Source organism: Mizuhopecten yessoensis, unplaced genomic scaffold (assembly GCF_002113885.1).
Source record: "Mizuhopecten yessoensis strain PY_sf001 unplaced genomic scaffold, ASM211388v2 scaffold9899, whole genome shotgun sequence".
NCBI classification, from domain to species: Eukaryota; Metazoa; Mollusca; class Bivalvia; order Pectinida; family Pectinidae; genus Mizuhopecten; species Mizuhopecten yessoensis.
Window position 1 is genome coordinate 37,063 of NW_018408278.1, and position 24,998 is coordinate 62,060.

The 24,998-nt window shown below is 35.8% G+C and overlaps 1 protein-coding gene across 4 annotated transcripts in view; it reads right to left on the reverse strand.

Moving 5' to 3' along the window:
• Positions 1–2,633: 2,633 nt before the first annotated feature.
• Positions 2,634–24,998, reverse strand: part of LOC110459003 — a 34,040-nt gene continuing 11,675 nt past the window's right edge. For 2 of the 4 annotated variants that reach the window (XM_021511021.1, XM_021511020.1), the window contains 10 exons: positions 18,011–18,229; positions 17,584–17,781; positions 16,972–17,052; positions 16,300–16,380; positions 14,903–15,018; positions 6,502–6,633; positions 5,910–5,967; positions 5,632–5,720; positions 5,161–5,235; positions 2,634–3,930 (listed from right to left, as the gene is read on the reverse strand). In XM_021511021.1, coding sequence (XP_021366696.1) covers positions 3,841–3,930; positions 5,161–5,235; positions 5,632–5,720; positions 5,910–5,967; positions 6,502–6,633; positions 14,903–15,018; positions 16,300–16,380; positions 16,972–17,052; positions 17,584–17,781; positions 18,011–18,229 — 1,139 coding nt within the window. In that variant the 3' untranslated portion in view covers positions 2,634–3,840. The remainder of the gene's footprint in view (positions 3,931–5,160; positions 5,236–5,631; positions 5,721–5,909; positions 5,968–6,501; positions 6,634–14,902; positions 15,019–16,299; positions 16,381–16,971; positions 17,053–17,583; positions 17,782–18,010; positions 18,230–24,998) is intronic. The other 2 variants (XM_021511022.1, XM_021511023.1) reach the window with 2 other exon arrangements.

The window sequence follows — 24,998 nt, forward strand, 5'->3', positions numbered from 1 at the left end:
TAACTAAAAAATTGAAGAAAGAGAGATAGATACTGGTCCTATCAGGAAAGAGGAAATTACAAAAGCATTGAAAAGATTAAAAAATGGGAAATCAGGAGGTATAGATGGTTTAACAGCTGAGATCCTAAAGGCAGATACAATAACAACTACAAAATATCTGCTTAAGTTTTTCAACATGATCTGGATAGGAGAGGAAATACCAAAGGAATGGAGTAAAGGTCTTATTGTTAAAATAATTAAGAAACGAGATAGAAAGGTATGTGATAACTACAGAGGCATAACACTACTATCTGTGACAAGTAAGGTATTCACCAAAATCCTAATACAAAGGATCCAGGAAGGAATAGATGAAGAGCTAAGAAAAGAACAAGCTGGCTTCAGAAAGGGAAAAGCCACTACTGAGCAACTCTTCACTTTACGAAACATCATTGAACAATGTTCTGAATGGAATGCTCCTTTATACATAACTTTTGTAGACTTCGATAAGGCTTTTGATTTCATCCACAGGGAAATCTTATGGTACATCATGAAAGCATATCACATCCCAGACAAAATCATCACAGTAATAAAACTCTTTTATGACACATTTGAATGTTCAGTCATAGACGAAGGGATACAATCTGATTGGTTCAAAGTAAAAACAGGAGTAAAGTAAGGCTGCGCGATGTCTGGCCTCTTATTTCTGTTAGCCATTGACTATGTCATGAAGCATACAACAAAAGAACATGAAACAGGAATACGATGGAAATTTACCACCAAATTAGAAGACCTTGATTTCGCAGATGATCTTGCACTACTATCTTCCAAATTCCAACATACACAACTGAAAACAAACAAACTTCAACAAAATGCCACCAAGATAGGATTGAAGGTAAATACTTCCAAGACTAAAGTAATGCAGATGAACACCACTAATAACAACCCAGTGAAGTTGAATGAGAAAGACCTAGAGTATGTTGATACCTTCACTTACCTAGGAGGAATAGTAACAACAAAATGTGGCTGTGACAATGACATAGACAACAGGTTCAAGAAAGCGAAAGGCCAATTCAGCTGGTAAAGAAAAATATGGAGATCATCAGTACTGTCATTCGAAACAAAGGTCAGGCTATTTAACAGCTTAATTATTTCAGTTCTACTGTATGGATGTGAAACCCAGTAAACAACAGAGCAAGACAAAAAGAAATTGAACACCTTCCAAACTAAATGTCTGAGACAAATTCTGAAAATAAGATGGCTCAACACCATATCAAATAAAAAACCTTCACATCAGAGCTGGAACAAAGACACTTAGTGATGTTTTTATGGAACGTCGTTGGAGATGGATTGGCCATGTACTAAGAATGGACAACGAGAGCATCTGTTCAGTGGCACTGACATGGAAACCAGAGGGAAAAGGAAGGTAGGACGTCCCAAAACCACCTGGATACGGACTGTTAAGACAGAAAGAACAACACTCGGATGGAACAGATGGGCCACAGCAAGGACAACAGCTAAAGACCGTGTCAAATGAAAAGAATGTATCAGGGCCTTAAATGCCGACCGACATAAAGAGAATAGATGAAGTGAGGTGACTCTTTGGATCAAACAGTCCAATGTGCTGTACTGTAAGGCTACAGTGTATAAACATTCTTTTGATTAGACAGTCCACTGTGATATACTGTATAGCTACAGTGTATAAACAGTATTTTGATTAGACAGTCCACTGTGATATACTGTATAGCTACAGTGTATAAACACCCCTTTGGTTAGAAAGTCCACTGCGATATACTGTATAGCTACAGTGTATAAACACTCCTTTGATTAGACAGTCCACTGTGATATACTGTATAGCTACAGTGTATAAACAGCCTTTTGAATAGACAGTCCACTGTGATATACTGTATAGCTACAGTGTATAAACCCCCCTTTGATTAGACAGTCCACTGTGATATACTATATAGCTACAGTGTATAAACACTCCTTTGATTAGACAGTCCACTGTGATATACTGTATAGCTACAGTGTATAAACAGTATTTTGATTGGGCAGTCCACTGTGATATACTGTATAGCTACAGTGTATAAACAGTATTTTGATTAGGCAGTCCACTGTGATATACTGTATAGCTACAGTTTATAAACAGTATTTTGATTAGACAGTCCACTGTGATATACTGTATAGCTACAGTGTATAAACACCCCTTTGATTGGACAGTCCACTGTGATATACTGTATAGCTACCGTGTATAAACAGTATTTTTAATTGGACAGTCCACTGTGATATACTGTATAGCTACAGTTTATAAACAGTATTTTGATTAGACAGTCCACTGTGATATACTGTATAGCTACAGTGTATAAACACTCCTTTGATTGGACAGTTCACTGTGATATACTGTATAGCTACAGTGTATAAACACTCCTTTGATTAGACAGTCCACTGTGCTATACAGTTTAGCTACAGTGTATAAACAGTATTTTGATTAGACAGTCCACTGTGCTATACAGTTTAGCTATATTGTATAAGCAGATAGTCAACTGTGTTATACATTGTAGACATATCAAAACAACTCGCCGTTCATTTGGCCGTACGATTCTTGCTAGTGTCATGACCAGCAATCATATGAAGATAAAGGAACACAAGTCATTTTAGACTAATTTATTTACATATAAATTAATACCTCAACATTCTTAGTACAAAAGTCTATGGAGAAATTTATTTAGATATCGCTATTCAAATATATTGCGTGTTTTCTAAAATAATAAGAGATATGAAGTAAACGAATTATACTAAATTGGAATGTTTAACAAAATAAGGGTATAACGATATGTAATGAAATTTGCATTGTTTTTGTTTCTATACTACTGTCATAATGACATGGCCAGGGTAATGCATTTGTAGGAATAACTCGTGAAATATTTGATAACATTTGAGGAATGAAATGTGATTTTGCTTAACTTGGACAATGCGTATAACGTTTAAAGCACAGAATGTTGGTGTTAATTGTATGAATCTTGAGTTACCCATGGGCTTTACCACTATGACAGTAGTAATACGTTTAATATACACATAAACATTATTATATAAAACAAAATACTTATAACATATTTACAAACCTAAATCCAACTATAAAGTAAACAAACGTTGTTATGAACCTGTCGGGATGAAAAGGAAAACATAAACAACATCAGTCCTGCTCCTTATATTTGATGAATTAACAGAATACAATGCATTAAGAGATGGGACACTAGTAGCAAAAACATATATCTTAATATATTGGAATAAATTTGAATTGTAGCATTGTATTTAATCAAGTATGAAGTTTAAAAAAATGGTTAACCGGAAACTACATGGATAATGGATATCGTTGATAAAAATAAATCTTCATAAGTCACTTCTGAAAACACACTAGATGACACTTTATCCTGTAAGGTTTTTACAGTTACGCACAAAGGTGACCAATCCACCATCGTCAAACAGCAATTATCTACCCAGTACACATACTGTTGACATTAACCACACACCAGTTTCCACACTGGCCTCTAAAAGTTATGTAGCAGAACTGTTGAAAAACAATCTCGTAACAGTTCACAAATTGTTCACATAATATCACGTATCAGTTTTTATACTGTCGACATAAATTCACGTATCATACAAATATTGTTTTTCGACATAAATTCACGCATCATACAAACACTGTTCACCTAATGTCACGCACCAGTTCCTACCATACATATACTGTTCGCATAACGCTACGCATCAGTTCCTATACTGTCGATATAAATTCGCATTTCAATATGAATACTGTTCTCATAATGTCACGCATCAGTTTCTATACCGTCGACATGAAGTCACGTTTCATACCTTCACATCATGTTTAGTTGGCAATGCAAGTACAACAACATTGTTATCCTTTAGGACTCGGCTCACCCGCAGTGATTTACGTCTCTGAAAAATCAACCAGAATTACGTGAGATTTTAGCTGAGGTTTACTTTTGTATCTACACAAAGACACTTTAAATAGAATATTAGAGAAAATAAAGGAATGCACAATATGCTGTCGTTATCTTAATACCACAGATAATAGAGATATATCTTTAAATAAACCTATTCTGATACCTTGGTGACAATATTCTATACGGACAAGGAAACGTTGTGGACAGCAATATGGCACTACAACCCGAGGATCTATATCACAGGCTAATGTCAATATTGACACTAGAGTGTAGCCTTGGTTAGTATTTGTCCACTACAAGGAAGTAACCCAGATACACATATTAAGTGGAGTATAATTATCATCATTAATAAAGATTTCCTGGTGAATTTATCTATTCCTATTTAAAATACTGATACATACAGATATTTTCCTCACCAATTCGCATACTAAACAATCATCACATATGGACAAACTCAGACTAAGTTAAAACGAAAAATAAATGTTGGAACTAACATCAAAACAAAACAAATCACTTGGACCTCCCCCAAAAAACAACGAAGACTTGATAATTTGTCCCCAAGTGTAAGGTTTCGGTTATAGGTGCCTTCATGACAATTCCTTTTATCTTAGGAACGTATTTGATTATTACATTCTCAAACTCTATTGATAATATTTTTTCACCAGGAATTATTTTTTGTTTTGCATGGCACTGACCTGAGCTCAATTACTCAACAAATTCACACTGTAGCATACTTTTCTATTTTGACCTAACATGTCTGCCAATTGATAAAAATGTCTTATTTCCTCACATATTCCATAAAGGAGGTTCAGCTATCAATGAACTATAAAATCTCGATACACTTACATCACATATTCCATAAAGGAGGTTCATATATCAATGAACTATTCAATCAAATATCGATACACTTACATCACATATTCCATAAAGGAGGTTCAGATATCAATGAACTATAAAATCAAATCTCGATACACTTACATCACATATTCCATAAAGGAGGTTCAGCTATCAATGAACTATCAAATCTCTTAACACTTACATCACATATTCCATAAAGGAGGTTCGGATATTTATGAACTATCAAATTTCTATACACTTACATCACATATTCTATAAAGAAGGTTCAGATAATAATGAACTATCAAATCTCTATACACTTACATCACATATTCCATAAAGAAGGTTCAGATATTAATGAACTATAAAATCTCTATACACTTACATCAATTTTCTTTTTGAACGGATTTTTGATTTTTTTGTAGGATCTTTTTGGTACTTCATGCTCCACTTTTGTTTGCTAAAATTATTAAAATATGATAGTACAGTAAATTATCTATTATATGAGTGATAATAAATATTCTCTTTAAGTGTTGTATATACAATAACTTATATTCTACACAACTTCATAAAGTTGGTGCTGTATAGATGTCAAAATCTTTTACCCGAACACATTTTATCTGCTTAATAAAGTGTTATAACAATGACTCACGTTTGGCGTTGTGCACGACTAAACTTGCTCTGATGGAATTTTAGCAAGATTATATCTATCTACTGATCCAAAAGTCTGACTATTGAAACAAACGACTCTCACTAACGTGAAGTTGATTTGTATCTAAGTCATTTAGGTCATTTTTATAACACCCCAATAATTTATTTTCAATGCGTGAAACGTATACAGACAAGAAGTATATACCTCTATTATTTGTGTTTCTCTTAGTAGTGCGCTTGTTCCTTTCATCGGCGGCTCAGGGGACAGCACAGTCTCTTCCTCTTCCTGAACGTCTGAGATAGAGTTGACATGAGTACATAAAAGTACAATCTCGAGGCATTTAACACCAAAACATTCTCTCACATTCTTAAACAGCTCCTAGTGCTGTTTCCTCTGACAAGTATTTCATAACAACCGATGATATTTATCAAAAGTGAATAAAAACAAAAAGTATTGTGTAAATCTGGTAACAAGTGTCTTACCATCATAGGATACAATGGGACTACATGGGAATCCACGTCCGCGTTCCTCTGTTGCAGTCTGTTAAATAGAGCCATAGCACCACTAGTTAATAACAACACGCGACAAAATACTCAAATCATCGTAATTTAAACAGCAGAAAGGAAAGCATTAACACACAAAAGTTAAACACGTACAGTAAAATATTTCACTGGTGTACAGTATTTGTGGTATTGCATGTCGTTTTGTTTAAATACATGACAATTTACCTCCTGTTATCAAATATCTACTATAACAGCCATTTTCAAAAATAGCATGTGTTAAGTTTTCCTTTCATGCCAAATGGAAAAGTGATAGCGAAAGATACAAAAAACAACATTAGGAAGTTTACAGAAAAAGACAATCTGGAAACAAAAGTGTTAAAAATTGGTTAGTATTATAAACTTAAGCATTATTGGTATCATTTGTACTGTTTCATTTAGAAGTTAATCAACAAAAGAGTTTCTTCGACTTCATATATACATCCATACATATCCGTCTCACCGACAGTGCAACTCCCGTGAAATTGGAACAGCAGTTGATAAGCTTTCTGCCGAAAATATGAAATATACTGACCTGGCTAATGTGGGCTTCTTCTGGTATGGTTTTCTCCGGAGCTGATGACATCGAATTTTTCCTCTTTATTTTAAAGACTTTGAAGATTGTTTTTGAAAATGATTGCTTTTTCTGTCCGAATGATCCACTGACCTGAAATGTACATATCTTAGTTAAACACCCGTCATGGTAAATCTAAGGCTGTTATTTCCTCACATGTTTTAAGTAAATATGACAATATCTTTTGGTAATATCCATGTATGAGAACAGGAGAGAATATAAATGTAACACAGCTATGTATAAACGATGTATACGCGAACCAGGTACTGAAGTAATAGCGCAGGATGAAATCGATATATATAGTAATGAAATTGTGTCAGCATTACTAAATTCGGCTAAACAGTCTATACCTGAAGTAAAATTTGAAAAGCATCTAAAGCCATACTGGAATGAACAGCTGGCATTGTTTCACGATACCATGATAGGGGTCAGAGCGATATGGGCGAGGGATGGGAATCCACGAGATGTATTAAATGATAGTTACAGAGAGTACAAACAGGCTAAAACTGATTTCAGCAAGCGTTTGAGAAGTACATGACAGCGCAGTTTACAGAGATAGATAACTCTGGAGAAATTGACCAGCAATTATTTTAGCAACTATTAAAGAGCAAAACGCCAAAGAAATAATATGCTCAAACTGAGTTGAAGTACGACGGAGTCACTTATCGTAATCCAAACGAAATATTAGGAAAATGGGCATGCCATTTCGAAGATATATTTACTGATAAGGCAGACAATCGTTTCGATAACAATTCTCAGAGCGAGATATCAAAATATGTTAGCGACATTGAAATTGGGCTTTACAATGGAAAGGACAAGTAATTGGATGACCCTGTTACAGAGCGTGAAATCAAAAATAGATGTTGTAAATACAAAGTAAACAAAGCTGGAGGGATTAATAATATTGTGTATGAACACTTCAAGCACGGGAGTGAATTGCTATATAGTCACTTGTCGAAGTTATACAATGCTTTCATTAAGTCTCAACATATACCTGATGATTGGAAAAAAAGGCCTTATCATAACACTGTATAAGGGAAATGGTAAACCGAAAGATGACCTGAAAGGTTGAGGAGTTACCTGTAATATTCAAAAAAGATTGAAATGATTTTGTCAAAGAGATTCGATCCTGTCCTTAGCACGGATACTTTCCCAAACAGGCAACAATTAGCATATCAAAAGGGGTTATGTTGTCTGCTAACATCTTTAAATCTTCTAGAATGTATACGGTATAACACCTAGACAGGAAAAGACGTACATGTAGGATTTCTCGATAGGAATAAGACTTTCGACACCGTTTGGCATGCTGGGTTGCTTTTTAAACTGAACGAATTAGGAATAAATGTAATTCATTGAACATTATGAAAAATATGTAAACCAATGTACAAAGTAGTATTTTAGTGAACAGATTGAGATCAAGATGGGTAACAATGGAGCGCGGTATCTTACAGGGAAGTGCTCTTTCAGGAAAAATGTGTCTTGTTTTTATAAATGAATTGTTGAACAATATTGAAAAATGTGAGAAGGGTACAGTAATAGCAGATCTGCGAGTTAACATTCCCACACAAGAAGATGATATATGTGTAATTAGTACTAAATATTCTGATCTGCAATACATGCTTTCTATATGTGAAGAGTACAGTAAGAAATGGAGATTTACATTTTCTTCTGCTAAAAGTAAAATTGAAACTTTTTCCTGTAAAAGAAGAAATATTGAAGGTAAGACTCTGTATTTATATAATTGTGTTCTTCCGAATGTTGATGATATCGTCCATGTTGGTGGTGTTAATGCTGAACAGTAAATTTAATTCAATAGAGCGTACCTTACGTGCATGTAAGCAGAACCATGAGCATCATTCGATGTAGAGCCCATCCAAGTGCTTTGAATCCACTAACTATAAGTGGAATTATGAAATGAAAAGTGTATACTGCAGCCTTATATGGTTGTGAATTATGGTGATTATCCAGATCAGAAATATTAATGCTTGAAAGAGCACAACATTTCATCTTGAAAGCAATACAAGGTTTTGAGGCTAAAACCCGTACAGATATGTGTACAAGTCTACTTGGATGGACCAGTAAAGAATCATATATAGACACTAAGAAATTGTTGTCCCTAGGTGTGTTATGTAGATTAGATAAGACGAATGTGTCGTCTCGTGTATTCTTTACAAAATATTTTCTCGTTGATATAGAATCTAAATTAAGTTCAAATAGACAAGGGTTCGCAGTTGATGAACTAAGAATACTGCAAAAGTATAAATTGTTTGAAGTGTTTAATGATTTCATAACTAACTGTGCTTTTCCGTCTAAATGTATGTTGCGTGTTAAAGTAAAGAATGTCGTATACTCAGTAGAGGAATTAGCGTGGCGAGAAAGAATGGCCAATGATGGCGAGTATTCTAGATTTTCTCTTATCCACGATCATTTACTACCACATGTATTAAGGAGACTGGCGTTTAAATTCCCCGCCAAAAGAGAAGCTATACAATATGTCATGAAATTAATTGTAACTATCAGAGAGTGTGAGGGTGAAGAATTATGTCATAAATGTGGCTTTATGTACAGTGATATAGCCACCCATATAGTTCTACAATGTGATTTTACAGGAGAGTTAAGAGATAATTTATGGTGTGATATTATAAATATAAAAGACATAATGTTTAGTGTGTACTTACATTCCATGTCTGATTAAGATCTGTTTCATATCCTCATTGGAGGAAATGTGTGGCATGAGTTGAAATCATCGGAGTTAGATGACTTTCGCATAAAACCTGTAACTTGTATATTCAGAATGTGCAAACTATACTACAAATGATGTCTTAACCTAATCTTTATAATGTGTCAATTGTAACATTTTTCCTTCTTCTGTATTTCGTATGATGGCCATCTCTCTTAAGTAACTTAAGATAAGTTAAGGATCGTAGAGGGGAGTTAATAACAGCGTAACCCTTACTTTACAATACAATTTATTTTTTGAATTTTGTCAATCTTCAATGAATGCATATATGTATTGTTCTGTTTGTGAATCTTCGATTCGAAGGGAATAAAGAGAATAATAATCGCCAGTTGAAGTAAATGTCACCTTACTAAGTGTTTCAATTGTAGTTGTTAGGGCTCAGTCATGTTAAACACGATACAATGATTTGGTTTGGTTTGGTTTAACTTTGTTTAAAGTCCTATTAACAGCTAAGGTAATTTAAGAACGTACCTCCATGTGTGTAGTGTATGCGTGCTTGCGTGTGTGTATGTAAGAGACATGGTATGGTGGTGTGCTTACCTCCTTGTGATAGCGCGGATCTGATGCCGACTTTATAGTGCTATCTCATTGAAATGTCATGCAAGGCACCAAGCACAGCACTCCGCCCGGTCACATTATACTGACAACGGGTGAACCAGTTGTTGCCATTTCCCTTAATATTGAACGTTAAGCAGGGAATAACAACTACCATGTTTGAGGACTTTGATATGTCCCGGCCTGGGGATAGAACCCATTGTCTTCCCCACCTGGGCGAACGCTCAACATTAAGGCCAAAAGTGAGGTGTTGCCAAGCAAGGCGCTAGAAAAATGAAAAGGTAGTTTGAAGTAGAAAGAAATTTAAAGATCCCAAATATTGCAATGGGTGCAGCAGATTTATTTTGGTCGCTTTTGTATCCCCAAATAGAGGAGCCCAAAGCAAATACCCAATTCTGCAGGGGGTTACCCCATTAGTCGCCTCCTACGATACAAGCAGGTTTATGCTTTTCCCGAACCTCCACCTGCAGGGGTGTCGATACAATGGATACCTACATGAAATTGTGAACACCTGAGTGCACATGTACCCGTTATAACGTGTTACAGGAGAGCAGGCACAAAAACACTTACCTCGGATTGTATTCACAATGAAATACGAGCACGCTGCTTTCAATCGATACCACAAAAGTGTTAGGAATTGTGACCAGGAAGAAGTGTGTGTAATAAGAGAGAAAATATCGTCCTAAATTCAATATTGCGTTCATATGTTTACTTCCTTGATACATTTCTTTATATATGTGAACTGTATGCTTACATGTACAATAGTTTTCAATACTATAGAAACATCTCCATTGCGTCAACACACAGGACATCTTTAGCAACAGTGTCAAAACAAGGAAAATATACACAACGGCGTCATAACAAAAAAAAAAAGATAAACAGTGGCGTCAAAATGGAGAAAAAATAATGATGGCGTCAAAGCGAGGAAAAGAGATATACTATACCGTCAACACACAACGACAATATATACTATACCGTCAACACACAACGACAATATATACTACACCGTCAACACACAACGACAATATATATTATACTGTCAACACACAACCACAATATAAACTATACCGTCAACACACAACGACAATATATACTATACCGTCAACACACAACGACAATATATACTATACTGTCAACACACAACGACAATATATACTATACTGTCAACACACAACGACAATATATACTATACTGTCAACACACAACGACAATATATACTATACCGTCAACACACAACGACAATATATACTATACTGTCAACACACAACGACAATATATACTATACTGTCAACACACAACGACAATATATACTATACTGTCAACACACAACGACAATATATACTATACTGTCAACACACAACGACAATATATACTATACTGTCAACACACAACGACAATATATACTATACTGTCAACACACAACGACAATATATACTATACTGTCAACACACAACGACAATATATACTATACTGTCAACACACAACGACAATATATACTATACTGTCAACACACAACGACAATATATACTATACTGTCAACACACAACGACAATATATACTATACTGTCAACACACAACGACAATATATACTATACTGTCAACACACAACGACAATATATACTATACTGTCAACACACAACGACAATATATACTATACTGTCAACACACAACGACAATATATACTATACTGTCAACACACAACGACAATATATACTATACTGTCAACACACAACGACAATATATACTATACTGTCAACACACAACGACAATATATACTATACTGTCAACACACAACGACAATATATACTATACTGTCAACACACAACGACAATATATACTATACTGTCAACACACAACGACAATATATACTATACTGTCAACACACAACGACAATATATACTATACTGTCAACACACAACGACAATATATACTATACTGTCAACACACAACGACAATATATACTATACTGTCAACACACAACGACAATATATACTATACTGTCAACACACAACAACAATATATACTATACCGTCAACACACAACGACAATATATACTATACTGTCAACACACAACGACAATATATACTATACTGTCAACACACAACGACAATATATACTATACTGTCAACACACAACGACAATATATACTATACTGTCAACACACAACGACAATATATACTATACTGTCAACACACAACGACAATATATACTATACTGTCAACACACAACGACAATATATACTATACTGTCAACACACAACGACAATATATACTATACTGTCAACACACAACGACAATATATACTATACTGTCAACACACAACGACAATATATACTATACTGTCAACACACAACGACAATATATACTATACTGTCAACACACAACGACAATATATACTATACTGTCAACACACAACGACAATATATACTATACTGTCAACACACAACGACAATATATACTATACTGTCAACACACAACGACAATATATACTATACTGTCAACACACAACGACAATATATACTATACTGTCAACACACAACGACAATATATACTATACTGTCAACACACAACGACAATATATACTATACTGTCAACACACAACGACAATATATACTATACTGTCAACACACAACGACAATATATACTATACTGTCAACACACAACGACAATATATACTATACTGTCAACACACAACGACAATATATACTATACTGTCAACACATAACGACAATATATACTATACTGTCAACACACAACGACAATATATACTATACTGTCAACACACAACGACAATATATACTATACTGTCAACACACAACGACAATATATACTATACTGTCAACACACAACGACAATATATACTATACTGTCAACACACAACGACAATATATACTATACTGTCAACACACAACGACAATATATACTATACTGTCAACACACAACGACAATATATACTATACTGTCAACACACAACGACAATATATACTATACCGTCAACACACAACGACAATATATACTATACTGTCAACACACAACGACAATATATACTATACCGTCAACACACAACGACAATATATACTATACTGTCAACACACAACGACAATATATACTATACTGTCAACACACAACGACAATATATACTATACTGTCAACACACAACGACAATATATACTATACTGTCAACACACAACGACAATATATACTATACTGTCAACACACAACGACAATATATACTATACTGTCAACACACAACGACAATATATACTATACTGTCAACACACAACGACAATATATACTATACTGTCAACACACAACGACAATATATACTATACTGTCAACACACAACGACAATATATACTATACTGTCAACACACAACGACAATATATACTATACTGTCAACACACAACGACAATATATACTATACTGTCAACACACAACGACAATATATACTATACTGTCAACACACAACCACAATATATACTATACTGTCAACACACAACCACAATATATACTATACTGTCAACACACAACGACAATATATGCTATACTGTCAACACACAACCACAATATATACTATACTGTCAACACACATCAACAATATAAACTACACTGTCAACACACAACGACAATATATACTATACCGTCAACACACAACGACAATATAAACTACACCGTCAACACATAACAACAATATATACTATACCGTCAACACATAACAACAATATATATTATAATGTCAACACATAACAACAATATATATTATACTGTCAACACACAACCACAATATATACTATACTGTCAACACATAACTACGATATATACTATACCGTCAACACACAACGACAATATATACTATACTGTCAACACACAACGATGATATATACTATACTGTCAACACACAACGACAATATATACTATACTGTCAACACACAACGATGATATATACTATACTGTCAACACACAACGACAATATATACTATACTGTCAACACACAACGATGATATATACTATACTGTCAACACACAACGACAATATATACTATACTGTCAACACACAACGATGATATATACTATACTGTCAACACACAACGACAATATATACTATACTGTCAACACACAACGATGATATATACTATACTGTCAACACACAACGACAATATATACTATACTGTCAACACACAACGATGATATATACTATACTGTCAACACACAACGACAATATATACTATACTGTCAACACACAACGATGATATATACTATACTGTCAACACACAACGACAATATATACTATACTGTCAACACACAACGATGATATATACTATACTGTCAACACACAACGACAATATATACTATACTGTCAACACACAACGATGATATATACTATACTGTCAACACACAACGACAATATATACTATACTGTCAACACACAACGATGATATATACTATACTGTCAACACACAACGACAATATATACTATACTGTCAACACACAACGATGATATATACTATACTGTCAACACACAACGATGATATATACTATACTGTCAACACACAACGACAATATATACTATACTGTCAACACACAACGATGATATATACTATACTGTCAACACACAACGACAATATATACTATACTGTCAACACACAACGATGATATATACTATACTGTCAACACACAACGACAATATATACTATACTGTCAACACACAACGATGATATATACTATACTGTCAACACACAACGACAATATATACTATACTGTCAACACACAACGATGATATATACTATACTGTCAACACACAACGACAATATATACTATACTGTCAACACACAACGATGATATATACTATACTGTCAACACACAACGACAATATATACTATACTGTCAACACACAACGATGATATATACTATACTGTCAACACACAACGACAATATATACTATACTGTCAACACACAACGATGATATATACTATACTGTCAACACACAACGATGATATATACTATACCGTCAACACACAACGATGATATATACGATACCGTCAACACACAACGACAATATAGTTAATACCTTGCGACTTTCCCGGCTTGTGTTACTTGCACGTATACTGTCCTTGTCCGATTCACTACTCCTTCGCAATGGAAATCGGCACTGCGGGGGATGCTCATCAAACCAGGTGGAATCGCCTTAGTAGAAGTATAGTAAATGTACTTTTGTGAAGTCTTGTAAGCATATCATATTATATTTACATTCGGTGTTGCATTTGCCTATATGTCGTTAGTAAACCAAATTGCAGTATATGAGACTGTATACTACAAGTAACAGTGATACGGCCAGTGTAGGAAAACAGCTGGTACAATATAAACAAACATGGCCGCCCGATACTTACGGTATCAATAGGCTTATAGTCGGAAAACATTCTTGGTTCGTTAGCATTTAGCAATTTAGGTCATCACAAAAAAAATAAAGCAACTTGACAAATTATGCCAATATAAATTTATTATAAGATGTGTAGGTACCATAAAATCATTGTAAGCGCCATCCTAGATACGAAATTACCAAGTTTGTCAACGTCATCACACAGGGGATTGGTTTCGAGATTTTGAGTTATGCATAACATCAGTGAATAACCACAACACTAAAATTCAGCATTTCTAAAACCTTGTTAAAGTCGAGGGTATCGAAAAGGTTTTAAAATGTGTATTAATACCTTTTTAAGTGTTGTGGTTTTTCAGTGATGTCATCCATTACTCAAAATCACGAAACCGAACCCCTGTGAACGTCGTCTGCTAGCGATGCTAATCTGACCGATTAGACATGGAATCTATTTCAAACGAAATGTCCTTGGAATCGTTATCACCTACTGAAAGGACCACTTTAATTAAACGTTTCCGAGTATATATGCTTCTGAAAATAACGTAATATTTCAGTCGAAGGAAACATAAGCGTTTCCGAGGAAACCAATCAAGTCCGTTCAGCGCCGCATCACTTCAAAATACATGTAATCTATCAATGCGCGAAAAACAGCTTTGATTTTGAACAAGCAGAAGTTATGCAATCATTAACAATTTTTCAACATAAACACACTCATATGAAATAAATAATAAAGTTAAGTTTGTGTTCAAACAATTTTATGTGCGTGTGATTTTCAATGACACATGGGACTATATTATTTCTTCTGGAAATGTCGGCTGTTCTGGGATTTGAACTTACTGACGTCACTGATATGATAAGCGGGAAATTCAAATGTATTTTTGCTTCAGTTACTATACAAAACAAACTATATACATATAAATGTAAATATAAGCATTGAACTGTTACCAGATGTAGTATACAGTCGATATGAATGCAATTTGGGTGACAGATAAATATTCATGTCGCCCGGTATCAAAAGATGTAAGAGATTTCAACGCCATATGAAATAACGTGTTTTATTGCCAATTTTTCGGAAATTAAAAAAGAATCACCTTCTCTCTGGCCATCTGAAAGGGGGTTGGAAGCTGCTGGTTCTTGGTATGATCTAGATTGCCATGCTTTTGTCATTGTATCTGAAATATTCATTGATGTACCATTTTGATGCTGGAAGCATTGCCATATGTAAAAATGACTATATTGTGTGCATAATATATAAGCACTATTAACACATTTGCAAAGAAATACACAGTCCAAAAATGCCCGGCAGTGAATTTTCAGTATAGGAGAATTACTTGCGCTCAAGATAAATTCTGTCAGTAGTCCAGATAATTTTCGCATAAACAGTGTATTATATTAACCGTGTTCCTAATTTTAATACAATTGATAATGTAACAATAATGTCGTGTTTACATGGTATAATACATATTGTAGCACAATCATGACAACACTTTAATATTTCACTATGAAATATATACAACAAAATGTCCGTGTCAAAGCTTGAAAATATCCAGTTTTCTACTGCAAGATAGTCTATCTGACAAGATAGTCTATCTGACAAGATTATCTGACAAGATAGTCTATCTGACAAGATAGTCTATCCTTTCCAACGATAAATATCGTATAACAGAAATAAATTTCAGTTTGAGTGAACAACTCTCATGTGAAACTTTATTCTTATACAATACATATAGACATGCACACGCTTCGATTAGGGCTTCAATTACCATAGTGGCCAGAGGGTCGGAGGTCACTAGCGGAACTGCTTAGGGCCATAATGGGGGCGCTCTTAGCCGCATTGGACATCCCTGAAACACAAATAGGCTGTGGTTATCTATCTACGGTCTTTTAAAAGTATAATTGTGAGTGTGTAACTATTGTGAAATGTATAGGGAAATCGTGACAACTACATGGTTACAACACAATTTTGATAGTGACCCGATGTAACAAGAGCGATGTGGTGTCTCATACAGCCGCTATTGTATTTCTCTCCATTATTTTACTCAGACTGCAATGTATTAAGTAATTACGCGCTTAATGCTGTTTGTCGCCTTAATCTTTATATACTGTAGTTGAAATGCGATGAAAGGATCGCGCCGAAACGAAAACATTTTCATCGACAAAAAAGAGTGCTATGCTTATTGGCTTAACGTCGAAATTAGTAACAAACATGTTCTTTGTACGTTTGTTTTGTATTATGGAACCCGAGAGGTATTTCATTTGCATGAAAAATTGAAGCATTTTCTTTTACTTTTACAACCAATACATTTTGCGGATTAAGAGTGATTTCAAGCTTTTTTTTAAATTAAATTTATCAAATGTCGTTACATATTACTAACGTGTTGCTGTCGTGTCGTCCATACAGTAGCTTTCAGTGTCGACATACGACTGCTGCAGGCCCGACACACCGCTGTCAACGCTCCGGGTTTCATTCCCACCAGTTTTGCCTCGCAGTGATGTGCCGGTAGGATCTATGAGGAAACAGGAGTCTTCATTGGAATCCAATATTCCACTATCTGAGCTCCTAAGTCTTGCCACTGTATTGTTTTGTTTAGAGTACAGTTTTATGAAACTACTGATATTTTGTTGACAAAAATACATAATGCCATTTAAAATAGAGGATTACAACATTTTAATAATCGAAAGAGAAATAAATATAACCCCTGTCAAATACGATGTAAGAAAAATAAGGAAACATTAATTAAGTCTATTTAAAATATTTGATTAGATTTGTAGTTGGGCTACTGATAGTTAAGACAGTTGTACCTTTAGTTTGCTCTGTCGTGTGTTGTTTCTCCAACAGATTGACCATGTCTGTGAATCCATTCCTCCTTGCAATATCTCTGGGTGTCTCGTGGTTCCTGTTACACTTGAGGCAGGCCGAAACCAAACATGGAATCTGAAGCAGCTCGTTCGTCGACTGTAATAAATTCGTATCGGCACAGAAATGAAGAAGGGTTGGCCATTCACTGTCGCTGTCTTTACCTGAAAAAATCAAAACAGAGTTGAACAGGATACCGAAGAGTAAAACAAAACATAATCTGAATTTGAGCACGCGAACGGTTGAACGGTTCCATGCATACGGGACAAGGTGTTCCTGAAGTGTAAGTGGTTAAATGAATATGGGACAAGGTGTCCGTGAGGGTAAGTGGTTAAATGAATACGGGAGAAGGTGTTCCTGAAGTGTAAGTGATTAAATGAATACGGGACAAGGTGTTCCTGACGTGTAAGTGGTTAACTGGATACGGGACAAGGTGTTCCTGAAGGGTAAGTGGTTAAATGAATACGGGACAAGGTGTTCCTGAAGTGTAAGTGGTTAAATGAATACGGGACAAGGTGTTCCTGAGGGGTAAGTGGTTAAATGAATACGGGACAAGGTGTTCCTGAGGGGTAAGTGGTTAAATGAATACGGGACAAGGTGTTCCTGAGGGGTAAGTGGTTAAATGAATACGGGACAAGGTGTTCCTGAGGGGTAAGTGGTTAAATGAATACGGGACAAGGTGTTCCTGAGGGGTAAGTGGTTAAATGAATACCGGACAAGGTGTTCCTGAAGTGTAAGTGGTTAAATGAATACGGGACAAGGTGTTCCTGACGTGTAAGTGGTTAAATGAATACGAGACAAGGTGTTCCTGAAATGTAAGTAATTAAATGAATACCGGACAAGGTGTTCCTGAAGTGTAAGTGGTTAAATGAATACGGGACAAGGTGTTCCTGAAGGGTATGTGGTTTAATGAATACGGGACAATGTGTTCCTGAAGTGTAAGTGGTTAAATGAATATGGGACAAGGTGTTCCTGAGAGATAAGTGGTTAAATGAATACGGGTCAAGGTGTTCCTGAAGGGTATGTGGTTTAATGAATACGGGACAACGTGTTCCTGAAGTGTAAGTGATTAAATGAATCCCGGACAAGGTGTTCCTGAGAGATAAGTGGTTAAATGAATACCGGACAAGGAGTTCCTGAAGTGTAAGTGGTTTAATGAATACGGGACAACGTGTTCCTGAAGTGTAAGTGATTAAATGAATCCCGGACAAGGTGTTCCTGAATTGTAAGTGGTTAAATGAATATGGGACACCTGAAGTGTAAGTGATTTAATGCATACGGGACAAGGTGTTCCTAACGTGTAAGTGGTTAAATGAATATGAATACGGGACAATGTGTACCTGAAGTGTAAGTGGTTAAATGAATACGGAACAAGAAGTTCCTGACGTGTAAGTGGTTAAATGAATACGAGACAATGTGTTCCTGAAATGTAAGTGATTAAAGGAATACCGGACAAGGTGTTCCTGAATTGTAAGTGGTTAAATGAATACCGGACAAGGAGTTCCTGAAGTGTAAGTGGTTTAATGAATACGGGACAATGTGTACCTGAAGTGTAAGTGGTTAGATGAATACGGGACAAGATGTTCCTGACGTGTAAGTGGTTAAATGAATACGGGACAAGGTGTTAAATGAATACGGGACAAGGTGTTCCTGAAGTGTAAGTGGTTAAATGAATACGGGACAAGATGTTCCTGACGTGTAAGTGGTTAAATGAATACGAGACAATGTGTTCCTGAAATGTAAGTGATTAAATGAATACCGGACAAGGTGTTCCTGAAGTGTAAGTGGTTAAATAAATACGGGACAAGGTGTTGCTGAAATGTAAGTGATTAAATGAATACGGGACAAGGTGTTTCTGAAATGTAAGTGATTAAATGAATACGGGACAAGGTGTTGCTGAAATGTAAGTGATTAAATGAATACGGGACAAGGTGTTTCTGAGGGGTATGCGGTTTTATGAATACGGGACAAGGTGTTCCTGAATTGTAAGTGGTTAAATGAATACGGGACAAGGTGTTCCTGACGTGTAAGTGGTTAAATGAATACGGGACAAGGTGTTCCTGAAGTGTAAGTGGTTTAATGAATACGGGACAAGGTGTTCCTGACGTGTAAGTGGTTAAATGAATACGGGACAATGTGTTTCTGAAATGTAAGTGGTTAAATGAATACTTGATAAGGTTTTCCTGAAGGGTATGTGGTTTAATGAATACGGGATATGTGTTCCTGAAGTGTAAGTGCTTAAATGAATACGGGACAAGGTGGTCCTGAAGTGTAAGTGGTTAAATGAATACGGGACAAGGTGTTCCTGAAGTGTAAGTGGTTTAATGAATACGGGACAAGGTGTTCCTGACGTGTAAGTGGTTAAATGAATACGGGACAATGTGTTTCTGAAATGTAAGTGGTTAAATGAATACTTGATAAGGTTTTCCTGAAGGGTATGTGGTTTAATGAATACGGGATATGTGTTCCTGAAGTGTAAGTGCTTAAATGAATACGGGACAAGGTGGTCCTGAAGTGTAAGTGGTTAAATGAATACGGGACAAGGTGTTCCTGAAGTGTAAGTGGTTAAATGAATATGGGACAAGGTGTTCCTGAAGTGTAAGTGGTTAAATGAATACGGGACAAGGTGTTCCTGACGTGTAAGATTAAATGAATACGGGACAAGGTGTTCCTGACGTGTAAGTGGTTAAATGAATACGGGACAAGGTGTTCCTGACGTATAAGATTAAATAAATACGAGACAAGGTGTTCCTGACGTATAAGTGGTTAAATGAATATGGGACAAGGTGTTCCTGAGGGGTAAGTGGTTAAATGAATACGGGACAAGTTGTTCCTGACGTGTAAGTGGTTAAATGAATACGGGACAAGGTGTACCTAAAGTGTAAGTGATTAAATGAATACGGGACAAGGTGGTCCTGACGTGTAAGTGGTTAAATGAATATGGGACAAGGTGTTCCTGAGGGGTAAGTGGTTAAGTGAATATGGGACAAGGTGTTCCTGAGGGTTAGTGGTTAAATGAATACCGGACAAGGTGTTCCTGAGAGATAAGTGGTTAAATGAATACGGGGCAAGGTGTTCCTGACGTGTAAGTGGTTAAATGAATACGGGACAAGGTGTTCCTGACGTGTAAGTGGTTAAATGAATATGGAACAAGGTGTTCCTGAGGGGTAAGTGGTTAAATGAATATGGGACAAGGTGTTCCTGAGGGTTAGTGGTTAAATGAATACCGGACAAGGTGTTCCTGAGAGATAAGTGGTTAAATGAATACGGGACAAGGTGTTCCTGACGTGTAAGTGGTTAAATGAATACGGGACAAGGTGTACCTAAAGTGTAAGTGATTAAATGAATACGGGACAAGGTGGTCCTGACGTGTAAGTGGTTAAATGAATATGGGACAAGGTGTTCCTNTTAAGTTGTTAAATGTATACGGGACAAGGTGTTCCTGAAGTGTAAGTAGTTTAATGAATACGGGACAAGGTGTTCCTGAAGTGTAAGTGGTTAAATGAATACGGGACAAGGTGTTCCTGACGTGTAAGTGGTTAAATGAATACGGGACAAGGTGTTCCTGAAGGGTATGCGTTTTTATGAATACGGGACAAGGTGTTCCTGAAGGGTATGCAGTTTTATGAATACGGGACAAGGTGTTCCTGAATTGTAAGTGGTTAAATGAATACGGGACAAGGTGTTCCTGAATTGTAAGTGGTAAAATGAATACGGGACAAGGTGTTCCTGAAGGGTATGCGGTGATTGGACAACATCCACCAACTAACTTTATGTCAAATAAAATTAATATTCCGTCCTCATTGCAAGATCATGGATAGTGACAACGAAACAACAAAGTGCTATTATAAGCTTTATAAGACAGTGTAACATAATTCCTGGTGAGATCTATAACGACTATAAGACAGTGTAACATATTTCCTGATGAGATCTATTACGACTATAAAACAGTGTAGCATATTTCCTGATGAGATCTATAACGACTATAAAACAGTGTAGCATATTTCCTTATGAGATCTATAACGACTATAAGACAGTGTAACATAATTCCTGATGAGATCTATAACGACTATAAGACAGTGTAACATATTTCCTTATGAGATCTATAACGACTATAAAACAGTGTAGCATATTTCCTGATGAGATCTATAACGACTATAAAACAGTGTAGCATATTTCCTGATGAGATCTATAACGACTATAAGACAGTGTAACATAATTCCTGATGAGATCTATAACGACTATAAAACAGTGTAGCATATTTCCTGATGAGATCAATAACGACTATAAGACAGTGTAACATATTTCCTGATGAGATCTATAACGACTATAACACAGTGTAACATATTTCCTGATGAGATCTATAACGACTATAACACAGTGTAACATATTTTCTGATGAGATCTATAACGACTATAACACAGTGTAACATATTTCCTGATGAGATCAATAACGACTATAACACAGTGTAATATATTTCCTGATGAGATCTATAACGACTATAAGACAGTGTAACATATTTCCTGATGAGATCTATAACGAATATAAGACAGTGTAACATAATTCCTGATGAGATCTATAACGACTATAAAACAGTGAAGCATATTTCCTGATGAGATCTATAACGACTATAAAACAGTGTAACATATTTCCTGATGAGATCTATAACGACTATAAAACAATGTAGCATATTTCCTGATGAGATCTATAACGACTATAAGACAGTGTAACACATTTCCTGATAAGATCTATAACGACTATAACACAGTGTAACATATTTCCTGATGAGATCTATAACGACTATAAAACAGTGTAGCATATTTCCTAATGAGATCTATAACGACTATAAGATAGTGTAACATATTTCCTGATGAGATCTATAACGACTATAAGACAGTGTAACATATTTCCTGATTAGATCTATAACGACTATAAAACAGTGTAGCATATTTCCTGATGAGATCTATAACGACTATAAGACAGTGTAACATATTTCCTGATGAGATCTATAACGACTATATGACAGTGTAACATAATTCCTGATGAGATCTATAACGACTATAGGACAGTGAAACATAATTCCTGATGAGATCTATAACGACTATAAGACAGTGTAACATAATTCCTGATGAGATCTATAACGACTATAAAACAGTGTAGCATATTTCCTGATGAAACCACGATAACGACTATAAAAAAGTGTTACATATTTCCTGATGAAACCACGATAACGACTATAAAACAGTGTTACATATTTCCTGATGAAACCACGATAACGACTATAAAACAGTGTAGCATATTTCCTGATGAGATCTATAACGACTATGAAACAGTGTAACATATTTACTGATGTACCTGTACCTGTTATCGGGTGTAATACTTGTACCTGTTATCGGGTGTAATACTTGTACCTGTTATCGGGTGTAATACTTGTACCTGTTATCGGTTGTATACTTGTACCTGTTATCGGATTCTACCTGTTATCGGATGTATACTTGCACCTGTTATCGGGTGTATACCTGTACCTGTTATCGGGTGTAATACTTGTACCTGTTATCGGGTGTATACTTGTACCTTTATCGGGTGTATACGTGTTTCTGTTATCGGGTGTATACTTGTTTCTGTTATCGGGTGTATACGTGTTTCTGTTATCGGGTGTATACTTGTTTCTGTTATCGGGTGTATACGTGTTCCTGTTATCGGGTGTATACGTGTTTCTGTTATCGGGTGTATACTTGTTTCTGTTATCGGGTGTATACTTGTTTCTGTTATCGGGTGTATACGTGTTCCTGTTATCGGGTGTATACTTGTTCCTGTTATCGGGTGTATACGTGTTCCTGTTATCGGGTGTATACGTGTTTCTGTTATCGGGTGTATACTTGTTTCTGTTATCGGGTGTATACGTGTTCCTGTTATCGGGTGTATACGTGTTTCTGTTATCGGGTGTATACTTGTTTCTGTTATCGGGTGTATACGTGTTCCTGTTATCGGGTGTATACGTGTTTCTGTTATCGGGTGTATACTTGTTTCTGTTATCGGGTGTATACGTGTTCCTGTTATCGGGTGTATACGTGTTTCTGTTATCGGGTGTATACTTGTTTCTGTTATCGGGTGTATACGTGTTCCTGTTATCGGGTGTATACGTGTTTCTGTTATCGGGTGTATACTTGTTTCTGTTATCGGGTGTATACGTGTTCCTGTTATCGGGTGTATACGTGTTTCTGTTATCGGGTGTATACTTGTTTCTGTTATCGGGTGTATACGTGTTCCTGTTATCGGGTGTATACGTGTTTCTGTTATCGGGTGTATACTTGTTTCTGTTATCGGGTGTATACGTGTTCCTGTTATCGGGTGTATACGTGTTTCTGTTATCGGGTGTATACTTGTTTCTGTTATCGGGTGTATACGTGTTCCTGTTATCGGGTGTATACGTGTTTCTGTTATCGGGTGTATACTTGTTTCTGTTATCGGGTGTATACTTGTTTCTGTTATCGGGTGTATACGTGTTCCTGTTATCGGGTGTATACTTGTTCCTGTTATCGGGTGTATACTTGTTTCTGTTATCGGGTGTATACGTGTTCCTGTTATCGGGTGTATACGTGTTCCTGTTATCGGGTGTATACTTGTTTCTGTTATCGGGTGTATACTTGTTTCTGTTATCGGGTGTATACGTGTTCCTGTTATCGGGTGTATACTTGTTCCTGTTATCGGGTGTATACTTGTTTCTGTTATCGGGTGTATACTTGTTTCTGTTATCGGGTGTATACGTGTTCCTGTTATCGGGTGTATACGTGTTCCTGTTATCGGGTGTATACTTGTTTCTGTTATCGGGTGTATACTTGTTTCTGTTATCGGGTGTATACTTGTTTCTGTTATCGGGTGTATACTTGTACCTGTTATCGGGTGTATACTTGTTCCTGTTATCGGGTGTAT